At 32.6% G+C, this 23,520-nt stretch overlaps 1 protein-coding gene across 1 annotated transcript in view; it reads left to right on the top strand.

Moving 5' to 3' along the window:
• The window catches only part of ATP11B (ATPase phospholipid transporting 11B (putative)), a 91,042-nt gene that overhangs the window by 41,448 nt on the left and 26,074 nt on the right, over positions 1-23,520 (top strand). Inside the window, exons 12-25 of the mRNA XM_087818290.1 lie at positions 925-1,122; positions 7,965-8,204; positions 8,758-8,933; positions 9,380-9,448; positions 10,747-10,820; positions 10,894-10,997; positions 11,921-12,102; positions 13,357-13,560; positions 15,138-15,291; positions 16,722-16,824; positions 19,252-19,397; positions 20,601-20,660; positions 22,185-22,312; positions 23,307-23,445. Of these exons, the coding sequence (XP_087674416.1) occupies positions 925-1,122; positions 7,965-8,204; positions 8,758-8,933; positions 9,380-9,448; positions 10,747-10,820; positions 10,894-10,997; positions 11,921-12,102; positions 13,357-13,560; positions 15,138-15,291; positions 16,722-16,824; positions 19,252-19,397; positions 20,601-20,660; positions 22,185-22,312; positions 23,307-23,445 (1,977 nt within the window). The remainder of the gene's footprint in view (positions 1-924; positions 1,123-7,964; positions 8,205-8,757; positions 8,934-9,379; positions 9,449-10,746; positions 10,821-10,893; positions 10,998-11,920; positions 12,103-13,356; positions 13,561-15,137; positions 15,292-16,721; positions 16,825-19,251; positions 19,398-20,600; positions 20,661-22,184; positions 22,313-23,306; positions 23,446-23,520) is intronic.

The raw sequence follows: 23,520 nt of genomic DNA, 5'->3' as shown, positions 1-23,520 counted from the left end.
GAGTAGCCAACCTGTTTGTAGTGGTAAACATGACATGACCAATTATATTTTCTATGTAATTATTTGAATAGTTATAAGAGAGCACAAAAATTTAAATAGTCTGTATTGGCATTTCACTTGAATACTACAAATTCAATTTTTTTTTAATATATCTTTATTGATTTCAGAGAGAGAAAGGCGGGAGAGAGATAGAAACATCAATGATGAGAGAGTCAATGATCAGCTGCCTCCTGCACGCACTGACTGAGGATCGAGCCCGCAACCCGGGCATGTGCCCTGACCGGGAGTCGAATCCTGATCTCCTGGATCCTAGGTTGATGCTCAGCTGCTGAGCCACGCTAACTGGGCTACAAATTCAATTTTTTATTTTTGTATAAGTGAAATTATTTTCAATTCTGTCATAATAATTCAAGAAATCGTATTGTCGGTCTGTTGATGGTATAAAGTAGTAATAACAAACTGGCTAGGGCGAATCTGTAATTTTAAGAGCTTTCAATTCTAACACTTCTAGCCTAGCAATTATTTCATAATTTTTAAAAATTATAGTCAATTTTTAGTTATCTCTTATTTTGAAGATTAGAAGTAGAATGGTAAGCATATTCCAGAGGTTATAATTAAAATTTTGCCAACAACAGTTTCAGCCACACCAGTCTTTTTGGTAGCTTCTGAAAAGTAACAAATTAAGTAATTTGAATTTAACCTTTTTTTCCTTATACTTTGTCTGAGAGTCTAATGAGCAGTAAAACTACCAAGGAAATGTATCAAAAAGACAATTCAATAAATGAATTTTAATTCATGAAACTATTCTGCTTCAAAATATAGTTAATGATCTATTTAGACATGAAACTTTCTGATCATTTTCTACAGTAATATTGAAGATAGTCTCATATTTTCATTTATCAAATAATCATTTTTTTCCTCTAGATTCTGAGATTTATTTCAGACTTCCTTGCCTTTTTGGTACTCTACAATTTCATCATTCCAATTTCATTATATGTGACAGTAGAAATGCAGAAATTTCTTGGATCATTTTTTATTGGTTGGGATCTTGATCTCTATCATGAAGAATCAGATCAGAAAGCACAAGTCAATACTTCTGACCTGAATGAAGAGCTTGGACAGGTAAGTGATCCTTTTAATTTATTTTCCCGAATTGTTATTTTTATCGAAACAATATATGTACAAAGACTAATAAAACAGGAAATATTATAAGGCTTTTACCAAAAAACAGCCCTACTTTGCTCCACACCTAATTTTGTTTTCCATTTTAAAATTTTAAAGCTATTTCTTTCATTATTTAGTACCATATTTCTATATAGTATTCTTTCTTGATTTTTACATTATAGACATTATTTACTATGGAATAGAAAGATAAAACTCTTAGACTCTTCCTTCCACACACATACCCAGACATACCCATTTTGCCTCCCCATAGGTCCCCCAATATTGTTACATCACAAGTTAGGATCTAATAAATATTTATTGACATTATTTTGACTGTTTTAGTATTGCTCACTGATTTCTGGTTCTTTGTGTATGCCCTGTAATGCTATAATTACTTTTTCTTTCTTATGTATTTTGTTTTCCCTAGAGCTAATTGCTCTGTTTTTTCATTTGCTTTATTTTAATTTCCACAAAATTAGGTGTGGAGCAAAGTAGGGCTGATTTTTGGTAAAAGCCTTATAATATTTTCTGTTTTATTAGTCTTTGTATATGTATGGTTTAGATAAAAATAAGTCCACAAGTAATTCTTTGAGGACTGTGAAACCTCTCTATATATAGACACATCATGTAGTCTAGGATTTTCTCTCTTTTAGTGGCAGCTTTTTTGGAAACCTTTATCTTTGTTTCAGTTTGGATTTCTTTCTGGGCTAGCTGTCACCCTGGATTTCCCTTTACCATCACCCTAGAACTGCCTTTGCTTCTCCTGTTTTGGATCTGCTGTCTCCTGGCTCTCATGTCTTCCCACCTGTGGCTTATTCTCATTTTGGTGGAACGTATCTAATAACTTCCTGAAAAAGAATTCACGAGAGGAAAATATTTTGAGACTGCATGTCTGGAAATATCTTTATTCCCTTCCTACACTTGAATAATTGTTTAGCTGGATAATGTATCCCAGGTTGGGAATTATTTTCCCTCAAAATTTCAAAATCATTTTTCTGTTGTTTTCTAGCTTCCAATGTTGCTGTTGAAAAATCTAGTGCCATCCTGATTCCCAGTTCTTTATTTATTTCTGAAAATGTTTAGAATCTCTTCTTTATGCAGGAATGCTGAAATTTTATGATGATGAACCTTGGTATGAGCCTCTTTTTCTTTCATTATGCAGTGAACTCTGAGCCCTTTCTGTCTGGAAACATATGTTCTTCAGTTCTGGGAATGTTTCTTCTATTATTTCTTTGATAACATCTTTTTATGGGTTTAAAAAAAATTATTTGCATATCAAGCAAATTTATCTTGCTTCTCTAATTTATCTTGATTCTCTAATTCTGACTTGCAATTTTCATTTACTTGTTTATTTTTATAATCTTTCTAGGAGAATTCATCAACTTGATCTTTCCACCTTTTGATAAATTTTTGTTTTTTGTGTGTGTGTGTGTATATATATATAATATACATTATTTTATGTATGTTTTTAATCCTCATCTGAGGATATTTTTTTCATTCATTTTCAGAGAGAGTGGGAGAGTGATACATTGACTGGTTGCCTCCCGCATGTGCCCAAGCCTGCAACCAAGGTGCATGCCCTTGACCAGAATCGAACCCGAGACCCTTCAGTCCGAGGGCCAAGGCTCTAACCACTGAGCAAAACTGGCTAGAGTTTGTTGTATATTTTTAATTTCTAATATTTCAGTATATATGAATGGTCTTATTTTAACTGCATCTTACTCCTGTTTCTTGAATATAATTTATTATTTTACCTTTCTGAGGATATTAATGACAGTTTATTTAAAGTCTTTCGCTCCCTGCATTTTCTGTTTGCTCCTAGTTCCTTTTTCAGTACAGTCAGTTCTGCTATAATACAACATATGCATTCCTGAAAATCACTGCGCTAGGCAAAATTGCTTAGTAAAAACCCCAGGGCTTAAGGAAAAATGGGATTTAGGAGTACAACAAAAATTTTGTAACATATTTAAAATACAAAGATAAGAACCTAATAAAAATACCACTTACTAAATTGATAAGAAATACATTAATGCTATAGTAAAAACATGGCACTTTATCTTGAAAAATGCCAGAAGGTTACTTGTGGAAGTTACCATCAGAAGTATTTCAGCCTGTGTGTTGTGAAGTATTGGAAGGAAGGTTGCCTGAGAATAGGAAAGTAGTAACACCACATGTGGATGGGTGTGGCTCATAACATACAATGACCCGAGGTAGCTCGTAGCTGTTAGAAGTGTGTGCATTTCATGTACATATTCCTGCTCTGCTTGGGTGCAGAAGTTTTCTTCGTTCACCTACTGTTTCTCACAGATGGAATCATGCGGAACCAAATACAAAGTTCCCGTTATGCTCAAATTGTTCCCTTATATATCAATCTCATTGTAATAAATTAATTTATGTTTTCAAGACAGTGTTCCAGCAAAACTGACGGTAATTTGTTTTAGACTCTACGTTTTATATAAGGGGTGATCCTCAAATGAATGCTAACCTTTGGTTTTCTTTACAAATGTAAAAGATTTCCCTAGAAAAGCCTGGCAGCCCAGCTGTTTTGGGGAATATTCCCAAATATCAGTATAGCTCTTTCCTCAGCTTTCCCTGAAGAATTACTGCAGTTAGCATTTCTGCTGCTTATGATTTTTGGAGCCATCCAGTAGAAATTTCCCTGTTTTTAGTGGACTGCCTCACCTGTTTTCAGTGGTCTTGTGCCTTTTTCAGCTTTCTGCAGAGTTCAGATTCTCTCTAGTTCAGCCCCCTTAGGGAATGAAACCTTCCATCTATTGCTTTGATGGATGAGAGGCAGTTTCCAGTTTTCAAATTATGAAGGAATTTCAGTATTCAAACTGTACCTGATACCACCATTTTCAGCCCCATCCTGTACTCCGACATTCAATGATAGCTGTACATCTACTTCCAGAGAGTTTCTGGGAAACGGGTTCCCCCGTTGCTTAGGTTTCATATTCTAAGTTCTGCTAAGTCACCAGAAATTCATCTTTCCATCTTCTAAACTTGTCAAATATCCTTCTCATGTTGTCTTTTCTATCATTATTTTTGTGTGTTTTTTTACTCCTTTATTATTTTGGTGAAGTTTCAAGAGAAACAGAGATAATTGCATTTGTTCAACCTGCTTTTTTTTTTTTAATCCTCACTTGAGGATATGTCTTCATCACTTTGAGAGAGAGAGAGAGAGGTTGCCTCCCACAGGCACTCCTATCAGGGCCAGGATTGAACCTGCAACCCAGGTACATGCTCTTGACTGGGAATCGAACCCATGACTTTGGTATGTTTACCTCTAACCACTGAGCGACACCAGCCAGGATGATCCATTTATTTTTAGAAGCATTTAGGAGGCTTTAATAATTTATGCTACAAGCACTGGTGAGGGTGTGGAGAAAAGGGCACCCTGGTGCACTGCTGGTGGGAATGCAGACTGGTGCAGCCACTATGGAAAACAGTGTGGAGTTTCCTCAGAAGATTAAAAATTGACCTGCCATTTGACCCAGTGATCCCACTTCCAGGAGTATATCCTAAGGAACCCGAAACACCAATCACAGAGAACTTATACGCCCTGTGTTCATAGCAGCTCAACTTACAATAGCTAAGATCTGGAAACAGCCCAGGTGCCCATCAGTAGATGAGTGGATAAAAAAGCTGTGGGGCACTCACACCATGGAATACTACGCAGCTATAAAAAAAGAAGGATCTTTTATCCTTTGAACAGCATGGAGGGAACTAGAAAGTATTATACTAAGTGAAATAAGCCAGTCAGAGAAAGACAAGTACCACATGATCTCACTTATATGTGGAACATAATAAATAAAATAAACTGATGGACAAAATGGATCCAGAGACTTAGAAGCTTGGAACAGACTGAGGGATCTCAGAGGGAAGGTGGGGAGTGGGGAGTGGGTGGGGAGAGATTAACCAAAGAACTTATATGTTTATAAGCATAACCCATGGACACAGACACTGGTCTGGGGAAAGCCTGGGGGGGGGGGGGTGTGGATGCAGGGTGGCGGGGATAAAAAGGGGACATCTGTAATATTTTTAACAATAAGGATTAAAATAATAATGCTAAATATTAATTCATATCATATCTTTAATTCTGTATCACATATTCAAGACCTAAAAACAGCCTATTTTTACTGCGTCTCTTAGCGCATTTTCCCTTTGACCTTTCTATTCCAATTTTCTACTCTTCCTCTTTCCTTCATGAAAGAGTATTATTTTCATGGAAACCCACACTATGTATACATACCCACATTTGCTTTTTTTCTTTAAGAAACTTTAAGTGATAATTAACTTTCTTTCATTATCTCAACTTCTCTTTTTACATTTAAGCCTGCAAGTATTTCAAATATGTTTATTGCTTCCATTTCTATTCGATTTTTGTATTAATATGAAATCTACTTTATTTTACATTCTTCCATGTCCTTTATTTCCTTTCTATCAAAGAAATTTCCACCAAAGTTAAAAGATTAAACATTTGATTTTATATATTTTTTAAACAAAGTTAATTTATTTTATTCATCCCTGTTATAATTTTAATTCTCAAGAATCCTCCATGACAGATAGGTCTCTGTCTACTCTAGTCATCTTCGGAGTGTTGTTTGCTTGACTGGTGATGTATTTTATATCATTATATTTGTTAATACCTCATTCTCATTCTTCCTAGTCTAAAAGTTTTTTTTTAACTTATATAAATAAGTGCTATCTCTTAATATCCACCTTTAAATTATAATTCAACATTTACTGTAGATAAGTGGGCAACCCTTAGTATCACACAGCAAAGATAAAGTGTGTTATCTTTTCATTTCCAGTTTCACTATTTGCTAGTTATTTGATGTGGTAAGTTACTTAATCTTACTCTCCTTTATTTTCTCTTCTCTAAAATATTCATAATAATAACACTTCATGGAGTTGTTCAGCGGCATTAGAACACTTAGCAATGCTTGGGAAATAGTGTTGTACAGTTACTGGCTTTTATTACATTACATAGCAGAATTCCTGAGTCTCAGGTATTGTGTTTATCTTTATTATTTCCAAAAATATGAACTTTGAGGTATAGTTTGTCATGTATCTTTATGTCTTGGTCAAAACAATTTTGTTGCAACTTTAATCTACCTCCCTTGTTATATATTGATCTTTTTACTCTGCAATTTTGCTGAACTCACTTATTAGTTCTAGTAGTTTTAGTGAATTCCATGACCTATATACAAGGTCACATTACCTGCAAATGGAGATAGTTTTACCTCTTCTTTTCCAAATAAATACCTTTTGTTTCTTTTCTGTTACCTAATAATGCTGGCTAGAACCTTTAGTACAGTGTTGAATAAAAGTCGCAAGAGCAGAGATCTTTGTCTTATTCCTGAACTTGGAGAGGAAGCATTCAGTCTTTCTCCATTAAGTCTGATGCTACCTATGGGTATTTGTAGATACATTTTATCGGTTTGAGGAATACCCTTCTATTCATAATTTGTTGTGGTTTTTTAATCATGAAAGGGTATTTGATTTTGTCAAATGCTTTTTCTACGTCTATGGAGACGATTATTTTATTTGTAGAATAAAGGACAAGTACCATTTTATTATTATGGTGGGTTTCACTGATGTTGAACCAGCTTTGCATTCCAAGGATAAAGTTCACATGTTCATGGTATATAATCCTTTTTATATGTTTCTGGATTTGTTTTGTGTCTATTTTCACATGGGACATTGGTCTGTAGTTTTTTTCTTCCCTTGTGATAGCCACCTCCTATTTTAAATGACTTCTTTCTCAAATCATTGCAATAAGCAAATTCTCACCATAATCCTAGTTGTATCAAGACTTGACTATTTCATTCTTTTTTGGACCTACCTTCTTTTAGGGTTAATTTTCTAGAATTAGTCTCAAAGAGTACTAAAACTATTTGTCTTATCTACCTTTAAAAAAAAAAAAGTATTTATTGATTTCAGAGAGAGGAGGGAGAGAGATAGAAACATCAATGATAAGTCATTGGTCGGTTCCCTCCTGCACGCCCCCTACTGGGGATTGAGCCCATTCTCCTGGGTCATAGGTCCATACTCAACCGCTGAGCTGCGCTGGCCAGGCTGTCTTACCTACTTTTTAAAACGTTTTTAAACATTTCTCCTTTTTACTGAGTTTGTTTCCTGCCCTCAGTTTCAATGTCCTCTATTTTAAACAACTTTCCACCTCTGACTTTTTGTGTTGCTGTCATTTTGTGTTCCTCTATTTTCAGCTCTATACCATTTCTCTTGGACCCTTTCATGTTAATTAAGCATCCCTTCCATCCTTGCTCAGAGATCACTCTTTTATTTTTTATTTTATTTTTTTAAATTGATTTGAGAGAGAGAGACATAAATTTGTTGTTCCACTCGTTTGTGCATTCATTGGTTGATTCTTGTATGTGCCCTGACCAGGGATCAAACCCACAACCTTGATGTGTTGGGATGACGCTCTAACCAACTGAGCTACCTGGCCGGGGCTCAGAGGTCATTCTTGAGTCTTATTAAAAAACATCTTATCCAGGAGATAAAAAGAAGTACTACCACGTTGTCAGTCAACTCCACAAATGAACATGCACCTAAAGATGCCACAAACTTCAAAATGTATATATTTTTAAATATTTTCTGTTACCCTGTTTTTTTTCCATGGCATCTTTAATTATTTAACTGTGCTTCAATTATAAGAATCAGCATCAATATATCAATTTTAATGGTAGATTTGACTTGAGACAGAGTCCAGCTTTCCTTCTTTAACATAGGACTATGAACACAAAGGTTTGTTTTCTTTTGTTTTCTATCTCTAGGTGGAATATGTGTTTACAGATAAAACTGGCACACTGACAGAAAACGAGATGCAGTTTCGGGAATGTTCAATTAATGGCATAAAATATCAAGAAATCAATGGTAGACTTGTATCTGAAGGACCAACACCAGACTCTTCAGAGGGAAACTTAAGTTATCTTAGTAGTTTATCGCATCTTAACAACTTACCCCATCTTGCATCCAGTTCTTTTAGAACCAGTCCTGAAAATGAAACTGAACTAGTAAGCAAATCTTAAATTTATAATAAATAGGAGTTTCTTTTGAAATAGCTATATTTGTGTTAGTGGGGTAAGAAAAATATGTGTTTGAAATGTATATCCTCTGATTTAATACTGAAAATTTAGAGTCATAACCCAGTTTAACTTGTCACTTAATGTGTGTTTGCATTAGTTCTCTTGGTATGTAAATAGAACTAAGTTAAAGTCCTACTGCCTTGAAGTAAAGAAGACTTTTCTGAGAGATAGTTTTAATTTATTTAATACTTTCTGAGACCTCACTTCTTCCATAACAGAGGTTTCACCTTTACTTGCAATTTGGTTATGCCTCCTAAAAAGTTGAAGGGCCATAAGCAAATGTGAAAAATTTTACTCTTTAAAGTCAGAAGCAACCAGCTGTTGTTTAGGCGATTCAGGATTGTAGCATTCTTATTCTAGAACTTAGGTTACTGAATTATGAACTCTATTTATTTGCATTTTTTTAGAATTCTGTTTCTGGTCTCCTAAAGGTTATTTGGGGATGGTATTTATAGTGTGAATATTCATTATGTATCTACAGATTAAAGAACATGATCTCTTCTTTAAAGCAGTCAGTCTCTGCCACACTGTACAGATTAGTAATGTTCAGACTGATGGCATTGGTGACGGTCCCTGGCAGTCCAGCCTTGCGCCCTCCCAGTTGGAGTACTATGCATCTTCACCAGATGAAAAGGCTCTAGTGGAAGCTGCTGCAAGGTTAGTTTAGTCTGACTTCCAAATCATCAGGAAAAAAAACCTTTTAAATAAAAATGTGGAAATACTAGAATATTGAATTGTCAGACAAAATTCATAAGCACATAAAGATAGAAATGTATTTTAAATTTTTAATGAGAATTTGAAATGTGTCATTAATTTTGTTAAGCTTGCAATAGAGTCATATTTTGATGTGATCTCTAAAAATCTGGTTACTATGAAGTATGAATAATATAATTTGTGGGAATGCATGTGTATGTGTTGTTTTGGACCTACTCTGATCCTTCAAGTTCTTAAAAATAATGCTATATTCAAAGGAAATATTTTAAAATCCATCTTAAACTTATGTTTTAAATATTTTTACTCAAGCTAAGTTATAATGACATATTATGAAAAATGAAATATCATTCCTTAAATTTTATTTATTATTTTCTCCTTTTAATCCCTAGGATTGGCGTTGTATTTATTGGCAATTCCGAAGAAACTATGGAAGTTAAAATACTTGGAAAACTGGAACGGTAATTTTTTTCTATATTGTAATTTTCTATATATCAAGCATTTAGTATAGAACAGATATAAGTAAATTGTGGCCTAGAGGCCAGATCTGGCCTATAGCCTGTTTATCTACAGCCCACAAACTACATTGCATTTTTAAGGGGTTGTTTAAAAAAAGTAAGATGCAACATAGACCATATATGTCATACAAAACCTAAAATATTTACTATCTGGCCCTTTACAGGAAAAGTTTACTGACCCAGCTCTAAAATGGTATTATTACATTATGTATCATCACAGTAGTAACAATATTCTGCTCTGAATCTTTCATGTGTATTTTAGCTTAATGGTTCTTGAATTTATACGTTTATTTTTACACACTCCTAGGGAAATGAGTTTCATAAGTTTCTTATGCTAACAAAGAAAAACTTTCTTATATTTTCTGATTTTATCTTTTAAACATTAAGGACCAGCTATCTTATTTCCCCTGTATGATAAATTAGCCCATTCTTATTATAGTTAGATCTTTCATGGTTTTATCAATTCCAGTCATCTCAACTCCAGCTGTGCATTTTCAAACTATGTTTTTCCAAACAAAGTAGAACTTTTTGGCTGCTTTTATGTGGAAGCCTGTCTAGTCTAGCTCATTCTATCAGCTTATATAAACCATTCCAATCAGTGTTTATCTCTCATATGGGCAAAGCATTGCATATGTACATCATTGTATATATTCATCCAGAAGACTTTTCAGTCCACCACTGACCCATTCTTTTACAGCTGCTTAAAGAGGAGCTATGAACACCTATACATATGTTCTGTCCCAGGTTCAGAATCACTGCTATAGTGAGGCTTTGTTACTCATGTGAGTGTGTGTATTTCTCAGGTGTGTTTGAGCAGAAAAATGGGTTGAGAATCACTTTTTTTAGTGAGAAAAACATGGAGCTGGGCAGATCTGGATTCCATTCCTTGCTCTACCACTCACAAGCTTATTTGACTTTAGACAAATTACTTAATCTTTCTGAGTTTAATAGTCCTCATTTGTAAAAAGAGATAAGATCTACCTCCTTTGGTTCTCATGAGTATTAAAGGCCATATGATATGTAAAGTTACATGGCATTTAATAAATACTCAGTAAATGCTAATTCCTTCTTTTTCTATCATATGTTGTTAGTAATGACTCATAACCAATAGTCTTAAAAATGTAGTTGAGATTAACTTTTTGTTCTAAATTAATCATTTTTATCTTTTATAGGGGATCTTTTAAAATATTTACTTAATATTATTCAAAAACGTAAAGTTTCGCCTTTTTTTATTTCGTTAGGTATAAACTGCTTCATATTCTGGAATTTGATTCAGATCGTAGGAGAATGAGTGTAATTGTTCAGGCACCTTCAGGTAACCAACTTAAATGTCTATGAATTTTTATTTGTCTAATATTAAGAGCTTAATAACTCATTTTTCTTTTTAGGTGAGAAGTTTTTATTTGCTAAAGGAGCTGAATCATCAATTCTCCCTAAGTGTATAGGTGGAGAAATAGAAAAAACCAGAATTCATGTAGATGAATTTGCTTTGGTGAGTGCAAATTTCTATAATTTAAAAACTCTGAAAGATATATAGATATAGATACACATATATTTGAAAGACTTGGGGGTTTCATTTTTGCATCAGTTTATCAGAAATTATAGAATTAAGTGTTGGCTCCATATTTTTTGGTTAAAAATTGACTTTCAGCCTATTGAAGTGTGAACCTAGTGTAATCAGGGCACTTCTAGCTGCAAGGACCACTCAAATTACTACATTAAAATGAGGGGAGGGTTACTGAAAGAATACAGGGGAATCCCAAGGATATGGAGAAACTGGAACCTTCATACATTGGTGGGAATATAAGTGATACAGCCACTTTAGAAAATAGTTGGGCAGTTTTTCACTCCTAGGTATACACCCAAGGGAATTGTAAACATATGTCTACACAAAAACCTTTACACAACTGTTCTCAGCAGCATTACTTCTAATAGCCAAAAAAAATGGGAACACCCAAATGTCCATCAGCTGATGAATGGATTAAACAATGTGTCATATCCATATAATGGACTATTTGGCCACTGAAAGAAATGAAGTACTGGTATATCCTACATCATGGATGAACCTTGAAAAGATTATGCTAAGTGCAAGAAGCTAGTCAAAAAAAGGCCACAGAGTCTATTCATATGAAAGATCCAAAATAAGCAAATTCATAGTGGTTGCCATAGCCTGGAGGAATGAGGGAAAGGGTAGTGTCTTCTAATGGGTGTGATGAAATGTTCTAGAATTAAATACTAAAAATAATTACACAACTCTTTGAATTCAGTAAAAATTACTAAATTATTATTTTTAAAAGAGTGAATTTTATTTGTAATTGATTTTTGGTAAAGGGGCCCTCAGTTTTATTTCAGTGACTTCTTGATTCCCCATTTGTTACTTTTGTTTAATTTTTCTCCTTAATTTTTCTGTTTTAGAAAGGGCTAAGAACTCTGTGCATGGCCTATAGACATTTGACATCTAAAGAGTATGAGGTAATAGATAGACGCCTATTTGAAGCCAGGACTGCCTTGCAACAACGGGAAGAGAAATTGGCAAATGCCTTCCAATTCATAGAGAAAGACCTGATATTACTTGGAGCTACTGCAGTAGAAGACAAGTAAGTATCTGATAAATAGGCAATATCTTTTTTCTCTCACAAGGATTTGTTTTAGCCAAATATTTCTAATTTATGACATATATTTCATTTGTTAATGTCCTATAATAAAATCAAAATCAAGAGTTAAAGCCTTTTTCCCAGTTAATATGTATACTTTTTCTTCTAGCCAGGTATCTGAAATAGTTGAAAGAATCCAGCTATAATTTTGGCCATAGACTTAAATTTTTAGGATACTCTGCAGTGTGTGCCATACAAAGACTTAAGCACCTGCTTAGTTCTCTAACCTCATCACCCATCATTGCATCCTTCCACTTTATACTTCAGTAGTACCAAGCTGTCTGTAGTTCTCCTCTGAACAACAACTGTAGTTAAAACTATTCTATTTTTTGGCTTTGTTCCTCCACAAGGCTATGCCTTCTGTCTGATTGTTCTTCCCTTACCCATTTGCGAATACTTAATTATAAAGTATAGTTAAGATATTGCCCCAATCCAGTAAAACCTTTCCTTACTTCTAACAGTATTTTAAAAGCTCTTTTTGTGAAATCTCCATGTTTTGTAGGTCTGTGTTGTCCTTATGGCTGTATAGTATAATTATTTGTTTAAAGACTTTTCTCTGTTAGCCTGTGAATTCCTTGTCTTTGTTCATTCTTTGTCTTTGTTCCCAACATCATTCTCAATGTGTGTTTCAGTTTCTTGAGTTAAATTGAAATCTATGAATTAAGTTGAATTCTACAAATTAATTATATATTTTTCTCTACCACTTAGATCTATGGGTGTTTGCATTTTTTTTAAATCTAGGTTTTCATTTACTTTTCAGTTGTCCTCATGAAATTTCTGAGACTCAGCTGAGGTTATGTAGTCCTTTATTTTCCACAGTCTAATTTTTGAACTGCTGATAGGAGAGATTTCCTTATCAAAAAAAGGAAAATCTTATAATTTGAAGTTTAAGACTTTCTAATAAAATAGTTTATGTAGGCCATATACTTAATTTGGTTCTATAAAAATCAACTTTGAAAATATACTCCTAAAATACGAGGTTGTAGATTTTATGTTAACCAGATGATCACTGATTTGGTTGTTCTTGTTCCATGGGAACAATTTGGGAAACAATTTGTTATTTTACTGAGCTGAATGTTACTATAATATTTCTAGGTCAAGAAGTCCAGAATTTACCTTACTTATACTCTGTGATTTTTACTTAAAAGACAGTCAGAAAAGTATTTGAACTGTTAATTTTGTTTCTTTTATTTTCAGACTGCAAGATAAAGTTCGAGAAACTATCGAAGCACTGAGAATGGCTGGTATCAAAGTATGGGTACTTACTGGAGATAAACATGAAACAGCTGTTAGTGTGAGTTTATCATGTGGACATTTTCACAGAACCATGAATATCCTTGAACTTATAAACCAGAAATCAGACAGTGAATGTGCTGAACAGTTGAGGCAGCTTGCCAGAAGGTAAGAATATAATTATCTGGGTCATAGAGTTGACGGGTAAGCAGACTATGGCCCACTTTATAGCCCATGAACTCAAAATAATTTTTATATTGTTTGATGGATGAAAAAAAAATCCAAAGAATAATATTTCATGTTGTGAAAATTATATGAAATTCATATTTTGGTGCCTCTGAATAAAGTTTTATTGGAACACAGCCACATTCATTTATTTACATATCAGTGAAGGCTTTTGCGCTGTAGCAGCACAGCTGAGTAGTTGTAACAGAGACCTTATGAAGCACTTTTATAATTTCTCACTGCTGCTTGATACACTTCAAGTCACAGTGATAATTATAACTCCATACATATTGTTGTGTGACATTTTACTTTTTTTTTTCCTCAACCCTCACCCAAGGATATGTGTGTTTCCATTGATTTTTAGAGGGGGGCAGTGAGAGAGAGAGACAGACAGACAGACACATCATTGTGAGAGAAACATCAGTCAGTTGCCTCCCATACATTCGAACCCGAAACCTAGGTATGTGCCCTGACTGGGAATTGAACCCACAGCCTTTCGGTGTACAGAACAACACTCCAACCAACTGAGCCCCCCGGCCAGGGCTTACTATATTTTAATTCTCATCATCTCCAAACAAGAAAAATGGACTTTTAATATCATACTTTTAAAGCACAGTAGAGTGTTGATTATTTTATCAAATTAGATGCAGCACAATACTACTTTGAGTGCTGGCCTTCAACAACATATTAAAGTGTCACTGAAAAATAGATACCCTGCTTGCACCAGAATGGAAATCTGTGTACTACTTCTTTTACCAAGAAAATCTTTATGAATGGGGAATAGGGAGAAACACAAAATAGTGTGCTCAGAACAGTTGATTCCTTCATTCCTTTGCTTCCTACTTATACATAATTTAGCTCAAGAATTTCCCCGAATATTTTTTATTTAATTTTTTTAAATTAAGATTTACTAAATATAACTAATAACGATTTTATTTTTGTAAGACTGTATACTCACAATTTGGGATAATACATACTCAGGTATATGTTACAATTCACATTTAGAAAATATAGTTACTGTATCTATGGATCAGTTCATTGTAAAATTGAATGTTATCTCTTTTACACCATATCAGTCATACTCAGTTCTACTTAATCTTAACTTCAGATAATACAATTTAGTTTGTTTCCTGACATATTAGTTTTGTGTGTTTTTTGTTTTGTTTTGATCTTCACCCGAGGACATTTTTTCCATTGCTTTTCAGAGAGAGAGAGAGAGAAACAATTGATGTGAGAGAAGCACATCAATTGGTTGCCTCCCCAACTCACCCCACCAGGGCTGGGGATTGATCCTGCAACCAAGGTACGTGCCCTTGGCCGGAATTGAACCTGGGACCCGTCAGTCCAAGGGCCGACGCTTTAAACACTGAGCCAAACTGGCTAGGGCGACATATCAGTTTTGTAATAGTAAAGTCTGTAGATGAATGGTCCATCTTTCAGTAAGAACCTTGTTTACTAAATGATTGTAAATTAATATGACTTTAAAGTATTTACAGAGGATATAATTATTTCTGTTTTAGAATTACAGAGGATCATGTGATTCAGCATGGGCTGGTGGTGGATGGCACCAGTCTCTCTCTTGCACTCAGGGAGCATGAAAAACTATTTATGGATGTTTGCAGAAATTGTTCAGCTGTATTGTGCTGTCGTATGGCACCACTGCAGAAAGCCAAGGTATGTTTGGGTTATAAAAAGTTCCATAAAGATACATAGATCTAAAAGTATTCTTTAAGGTTAATGACTTAACTAGTTCCATTTGGTGGCACGCAGTGTATGAATCTTACTAGGAGTCAGTCATTTCTCATATTACAAATTTTAACCATGGAATTTTCAGAGTGAATATAAAAGTTTCAACTATTATAATAACCTAGAAAGTCTGTGATGGGTAGCAATTTGTGATTTTCAGGAGACACAAATTTTAAATGTAATAACTAAAGTTTCCCAAGTTACTTCCTTACCTACTGAGGGAGCCTGTAAGACTTCAGTTCACATGCACCTTCAGGTGGTTCTGTTAATCTCTGCTTATTCTTGCATTCTCGTGAAGTGATAATTCTCTTCATTAAAAATGGCTATTAAGTAATAAATAGAACTTTAGTGAGAAGTTGAAAAGCCAATTAACTTGTGATATAAAGTTATATACAGAAAATATTTAAATTTCAGCTGTGATTCAAGTGAAAGCCTATACAAATATTTTTTATAACTCCAAATTTATAATTTGAGGTCTTAGACAGTATCCTTTACAAACAGTATCCTTTGAAATGGACATCTAAACACTGATTTTTTTCACATATAGGTCTAATAAATTAGACATTCAATATTTTTTGGCTTCATGGAATTTTCTTATGATGCCTGTGTTATTAGAATTCATGTCCCATCAGTCTATGGAGACTAAAACTGGAGACCAAACAGAGCTAATGCCTAGGTTCTTTATAAAGGTACATTCAAGAATTTCAAAGAAACATTTTTTTAAATTTCATTGAATTTAATTTTGATTGCTTTTTAAAATTTTTTAATTTTATTACATGAGGAAATAATTCTCTTTATATCAAATGAAAATAATTTCTTAAGAAAAAAATTTTGCCTGACAAAGTTCAAATAGGTGTAATTTTTTTTTTAAATATATCTTTATTGATTTCAGAGAGAGGAAAGGAGAGGGAGAGAGAGAGATAGAAACATCAATGATGAGAAAGTCAGTGATCGAGCCCACAACCCAGGCATGTGCCCTGACTGGGAATCGAACCCCGATCGCCTGGATCCTATGTCGACACTCAACCACTGAGCCATGCCCAGCCGGGCTAGGTGTAATTATTTTTTACACAGTTATTATTTAAGCTTTTTACAAATTTAAGCTGTATTTAAAGATTCTTGCTTCCCATAATAAAATCCAAGATAATACTGTTTTGCAATGTCATTTCTGAAAGACATTTCTAGCACCCTAGTAGAGACATCCCTCAAAGAATGAACCCCAGAGCATATTATTATCTAACATAAAATAATTTTTTTTCTACTTCCTTCAACAGAGTCATTTCTTAAAAATGAGTTTACATATAAATATAAGAAAGTTGAAATTTTATCATAAGTAATTATAGTTGTATGTTTTTCAGGTAATACGACTGATAAAAATCTCACCTGAGAAACCTATAACATTGGCTGTTGGTGATGGTGCTAATGATGTAAGCATGATACAAGAAGCGCATGTTGGCATAGGTGATTGATTTTATTTCTCCCCTGAGCTTTTAATGTTGGTATAATTATTTGGGGATTTTGAATTTTCCTTTTGTAGACTAAAGTGCAATATCAAATACATGAATGAAAACTAAATGAAACATGGTAATATATAACAGTGTATCCCCATCAGAAGCCTATTATAATTAGCCCAGTATTACAAATATTTTAATTCCAAATTTTCAAGGACATGAATACCATAACAAAGTAACTTTATTTTTACATGTCCTTTTATACCTTTTAAAGTACTTTCATACATTATTTTATACCTTTTAAACTCTAAATTTGTGATTTACATAATTGCATTCATGGTTTTAAATTCTTGTTTTAGAATGTTATTGTTATTTATTTGTCAATATAAAGATTCTGCAACTCATTTTAAAGACAATTTTAGAGACAGAAAATCATACCAAACTGTAATAAAATATAGAATTCCAAATAGTCTTCTGATTTAATAACCTTTATCCTAATTTTTTTCTTTTTTTGCCTAGAATTTTTATTGGATTCAGAACACTAATATAGTATTTATATTTAAATTATCAATCATTTCCTATTTAAACCATAATCTGACTTGTTTTTCTCAATAACTATATTATACAAATACAAAAATAAAGAGAAAAATATGGTTCTTCATTACAGGATAAATTTTTAGAGTTAAAAAAGAGTTTAGCTAGTCCTGTTTTGGAGTCATCTGTGTAATATCCTGTGAGGAATAGTTATTGGGTCTAATGTTTCTACTGTATCTCTCAAATCAACTCTTGAGGATAATTAAATCATTTTGAAAACTTAATTTTCTTTCCAGTTTGTATATTGTTGTTTCCCATAAATCTTCCTAAAATATTCGATATCTTCCTATACCATATATTAAAGCATAAAAAGTTACAGTATTTATAACAGTTTGAGTCTAGTATAGGTAACAGAAATACCAGTGTATAGAATAGATTTAAATATAAGTAGGGAAACAAAGTACTTGATTAAAAATACTGATAGAACTTGTTAAAGACCATAAAAAGTAATAAAAGAAAAATTTAATGAATAATCCTGCATTTTGAGATATAAAAGGGCCTTTTTAAGTACAAAACCAAACGAAGCAAGGGAAAGATCAGTATGTGTGGCAGAAGTAAATACTGCCCCCAAACAATTTTAGAGACAGATTAGTAAAGAATATTTGCAAAATAGATGACGAAGTCTTAATATTTCTAGTATGTGAAGTCTTAAAAAATTAAGGAGAATAAAGAAAAACATTATAATAGAAATTGAAGAATGTGAACCATCAGTTGTCACAAAAGGAGAAATCTAAAATGAATATTAAATGCATGAATAAAAGTATTCAGTCTTACTAATAATCAAAATAATGCAAGTTTAAATTGCCTGTCAGAGTGATAAAAATTACAAAGATTGGTAAAATTTGGAATTGGTGAAGGTACAGATTAATAAATGCTCTTATTCAATATTAATGGGAGTCAAAATTGTAAATGTTTGCCTGTTGACCTGGCAATCAAGCATCTAGAACTTCTTTGAAGAAAATATGTGAATATGTTGAGAAAGACATACTTTATAAACAGTGTCCATAGTAGTATATTAAGGAACAAAAGTTGATTACAAAACAATTCCATTTTTATACACTTGTATGTATTAAATAAACACACATACACAATATGTGGAAGGAAAAATTCTAAAAGGATATATGACAAAAATAGTGGGGGTTTTCTAGGTGCTATGAATATAGTTGATTGTCTTTACCTATATACTTTGAAACATTTTGATCCTTTTATGACAAAAATTAAAAATTTTAATTTTGAAACATAGTTTTTCAAAGCTGCTTCCAGATTTTAAAAGTTAATTTGGCAGTAACTCTTTTGAAACCTAAAAGATTATTATAACCTAAAAAGTGTACTCATATTTATCAGATAAAATTAAGTACTGTTTTCGGATGACATTGTACTTTTCTTTAAAAGCACATTTTGTTTGAGTTATGCATAAAAATTTTAAAGCAGTCAAACATGCTCGTTTTTGGTAGGTTCAAATTACTCAGTTTGGATATTTTTTATGTTCAGTGAAGTTAAAGCTGTTTTATAGCATCCTCTCCATGAGAAATCTGTTAACTAGTACTTTGAGCTTATTGTAATTTATGTTCTTATTACATCCTGGACTTTCAGTATTATTTTTATATTAATTTTATATTATATTCTAAACCTTTGAAAATTGATGTTACATGCCTGGTATATATTGTAGCTTTATATTAATTACCTATTGATTTAGAACCGGAATCTGTTATCTGCTATATATTAGGATATGGCGATCCTAAGTCCAAGTTCAACTGCTATAATTAACATATTCACAGATACATCACGAAAATTATACTTACCAATTATCAATGAATTTGCCTTTTTGTCCCCTTTATTATAGGAATCATGGGTAAAGAAGGAAGACAAGCTGCAAGAAACAGTGACTATGCAATAGCTAGATTTAAATTTCTCTCCAAGTTGCTCTTTGTTCATGGTCATTTTTATTATATTAGAATAGCTACCCTTGTACAGTATTTTTTTTATAAGGTAAGTTTCATGGAGATATTTTAGAATCAGTTATTGATAGTAATTTGAGGCTTCAATTTAAGGACTACTTTATTATGATACAAATTATTCTTAGAAACTGTTTCCATAAGTAAAAATAACAGTTTATGGAATGTACTTTTATTATTAGTCATGAATCTAATGTGTACTGACAGAAAGCAAATCAGGGATTGCCTGATGCCAAGGGCGCAGGTTACAGAATTGACTAGAGAACTTGGCATGATAGAAAAGTTATCTAGTTTGTGGTGGTGATTACAAAGGTGTATAAATTTTTCAAAACACATAAAACAATTTACACTTAAAATTGATACATTTTATTCTATGCAAATTAGAACTCAATTTTATGTCTTTGATGTTATTTTAGTTTGAATCAGTAATAAGTTTAATTTAACTTCAATATGATGGTTTCAAGCAGAGGTTCTAAATCCTTTTGTGCCATGAATGACCATTTGGTAGTCTAGTGAGATGTATAAATTACTCAGTATAGGGCTTTTAAATGCATAAAATAAAATACATAGGATTACAGAGAAACTAATTATGTTGAAGTACTGCTCTGTCTCTTGACCCTTTTGAGGAAGGTGGGATTCTGTGGAGCTCATGTAAAGAGCCGCTGAGTACCAAGACATTTAATACACCAGCATGTCCTATATTGTATATATACCTATAATTAATAGCTGCAAGCCAATGAAAGAACACAGGTAGATTGCATATTGCTAATAAATGATGGTGACAGTTTTTCTTTCCAGCTGCTTATTGTAGCTTTGCTCTGACATAAGTATATTGAAATCAAAAGATGTGTGGTAGTTCCACTTACTTCATTTTAGATATTTTAGCATTATAAAGCTACTGATAGCCCTAAAGTTGAAGTAAAACTTGTTGTACTGTATATGAAAAGTATTGAATAATAATTGGAAAGTGTAAATTCAAAATTATGGTATTGCTTGGTAATGATACGAGTCAAGGGTATTTTATTCTGACATTTGCAGTGCTGAGTAGAATATTTTCAGACATTTTCTAATAAAATGGGAGTTCTGTTTTCCCATTTTATATGGACAAATTCTTATGGGCAGATTTTCTGTTTTCTATATCAGCTGAAATTGTGTTTCTGGACTCATTAGCCATTTAAAAAAAATTTTCTTTTAGACCTAAATATTTTAATTATTTCCATTTAATCTTGTTTTTCAGAATGTGTGCTTTATCACACCCCAGTTTTTATATCAGTTCTACTGTTTGTTTTCTCAACAAGTAAGTAAATAGAAGCTTTTGTTTTATACTTTTAGAATAAAGTATGTGTGTTCGGTGTTTGATAGATCCTTGGAGGGAATTTTTTGTAGTCCTGCTGATAATTAGATAAAATTTTCTAATTAGCATATTTAATCAGTATAACAGTCATAATATTTATTTATTCTGATTTTTAGTTTGAAGTGGGTGTTAAATATATTTTAATTCTGGATTTTTTTAATGGATTTAACTTTTAACAGCTTAAGAGAGAATTTTATAACTTTTTTCAACTTATGTGTAATATTTCTATAAAATCCATATCAAGCCAGGCCAGAAAACTATTGTGAGACTACCTCTTTTTTTTTCACTCATAAAATTTTTTTAGATTTGGAAGGAACCTTAGTGTTAGACACCGGGGATGACATACAGGTTTTAATCTCAGAAGCTAACTCAATAATTGGTCGGAACTATTAGGAGTGCTATATTGAAAGGAATTCTGCAGCTATAGTCTCAGAGGGAAACCCTGTTCTTGATTAGCAGTAGCTATAATGAGCACATGTATACACATATCACATATTTCCCATTCCTGACCTACTCTATCTTACATTATAAAAAAGGAAATTGAAATACATAGAGACTCGGTAACTCACCCAAGATCTCACAGCTAAGTTAATAACTAAACCATATTTGGACATAACTGCTTCTGACTGACTGAGCACCCTCTTCACATACCACACTATACATCTCTAATTGATCAAGACATTTGTTCAAATTTATTGAAATAACAAGAGCTTAATTATTTTAGGTTTTTGAGTTTTATTCTATCCTTGCTCACTGTTTTCTCCTCTGTTTACAATCTGTAACTCCATATTCTAAATATCTGCTTAGGCATTGATTGCCTATAACAGTGTTTGCTTGCTTGAATGGAATAAAGAATAAAGAGCATATGACAAGGAGAGCTAACTTATTTTGATTAAGTTTTCAGGGAGTTTACAGTATAATTAAAGATAGAGTATTAATAAAAACAGAATGTGAAGCGTAGACAAAGTGCCAAGCAAACTAGTACCAACAGTAGCACGTATGACTGTTTAGAAGAGGAAGTTATCATAAATGTGTGAAGTTTCATGAATCATGCTTTAAAGGAAGTGTAGGACATGGATGCAAACACAGAACCATGAAAGCAAAACTTAATGTGTAGCATATCAAAGGAATAGTGAAAAATCTGGAAGCATATAAGAGAATTGTGTAAAATTACATCACAGTGACCGAATTGTGGAGAATCTTGAAATGTAGATCCAATTCACTATACTTCCAGTATTATTTGACATAACAAAACATTCTAATTCCCACAAAGAATATAAATCTGTGAACATTATATGTGTATGCTTATGTCAAAAACAAATTGAGATTATTAAAATGGATTTTTGTATAAATTGAAAAAACTACATAATTTTATGCTTATTTTTAATATGCTTCTGTTTTTATATGCATAAGTAATAATAATACATAGTTTAGAATCTCAAAATTTCTACCAATTTCTCTTTCTAGACATTGTATGACAGCGTGTACCTGACTTTATACAATATTTGTTTTACTTCTCTGCCTATTCTGATATATAGTCTACTGGAACAGCATATAGACCCTCATGTATTACAGAACAAGCCCACCCTCTATCGGTAAGAATTTTCCAGTATTAAATGTCCATAACATTTCTGATTGCAAGTAGTATATTATATAGTTATCTGTTTTTAGAAGTACTTTAAAAATAAGCAAATATATTAGGTAGTGTATGGTTTATAATTGTTGAATACAATAATGTTTCCACTGTTTTTAGGAATGAACACTTTCATCCTAGTAATGCATTGGGCAATTGTATAATTTGGATTTACTCTTGTAAACTGGTAATATTCCATTTCATGTACACAAATAAAGTTATTCAGTAATTGGTTGTCTCTAGAGTTTCTAAAAAAGTAGTTTATGTCCTGGCATTGCCAAATTTATGAGTAGTAATCAATGTAAAATGTAGGGTTAGGGACATTAATTCTTGTCTCATATTTTCTGCTTTAATCCTGGTTCCACAGAACCAAGTAATCACAAAGATGTAGAACCATTCCTCAGGATCAGTTTATGATTTCCACATTAACCTGACCTCCACTCTTATAGAGGTATTCAGTTATCCAGAAATGGCAATAACTTAACCTTGATTTCCGAGGATATCTAGGACTGGGCTTGACCCAAGATTGGCAAAGACTGTTCTTCTCATGATAGATATTGATGGAAATGATGTTGATTGGGAGCCTCAGTGCTGAACCTAACTCAAATGGCTCCACTAAAAAGAATAATCATGGAAGAGTGACTGAATGTTTATACCAGAATATAATACAGATAAATCAACTTTTCCAATTAAACTAAAGCATTATGCCTATATCATATTTTTTTATCAAATGAGAAAATAAATTTGTAGTATGTGAACTATAAATTGTTACACAGGAGTATGATATTATTACAAGTAGCGGTTTGTAAATTGATGGTTATTCTTTCTGCCAGTATTTTCAGATAATTTTTAAAAATCTATCTGTTTTATAATTATGAAATTGTAATGATTATTGAGTAGGTAAAAAATGAGTCCTAATATGTTCCTTTTTCTCCTCTTTTTTAAAAAATTTACAGAGATATTAGTAAAAACCGTCAACTAAGCATTAAAACTTTTCTTTATTGGACCATCCTGGGTTTCAGTCATGCCTTTATTTTCTTTTTTGGATCCTATTTTCTAATGGGGAAAGATATATCTCTGCTTGGAAATGGCCAGGTAAAATATATATTTTTTGTAATTGTTAATGGTTTGATTTAATTTGGTTTTTGATAACTTTCTGTTATAAAACAT

The sequence above is a fragment of the Miniopterus natalensis genome, chromosome 6 (assembly GCF_054644295.1).
Source record: "Miniopterus natalensis isolate mMinNat1 chromosome 6, mMinNat1.hap1, whole genome shotgun sequence".
Taxonomy (NCBI): Eukaryota; Metazoa; Chordata; class Mammalia; order Chiroptera; family Miniopteridae; genus Miniopterus; species Miniopterus natalensis.
This window is presented reverse-complemented; position numbering and strand designations above follow the sequence as displayed.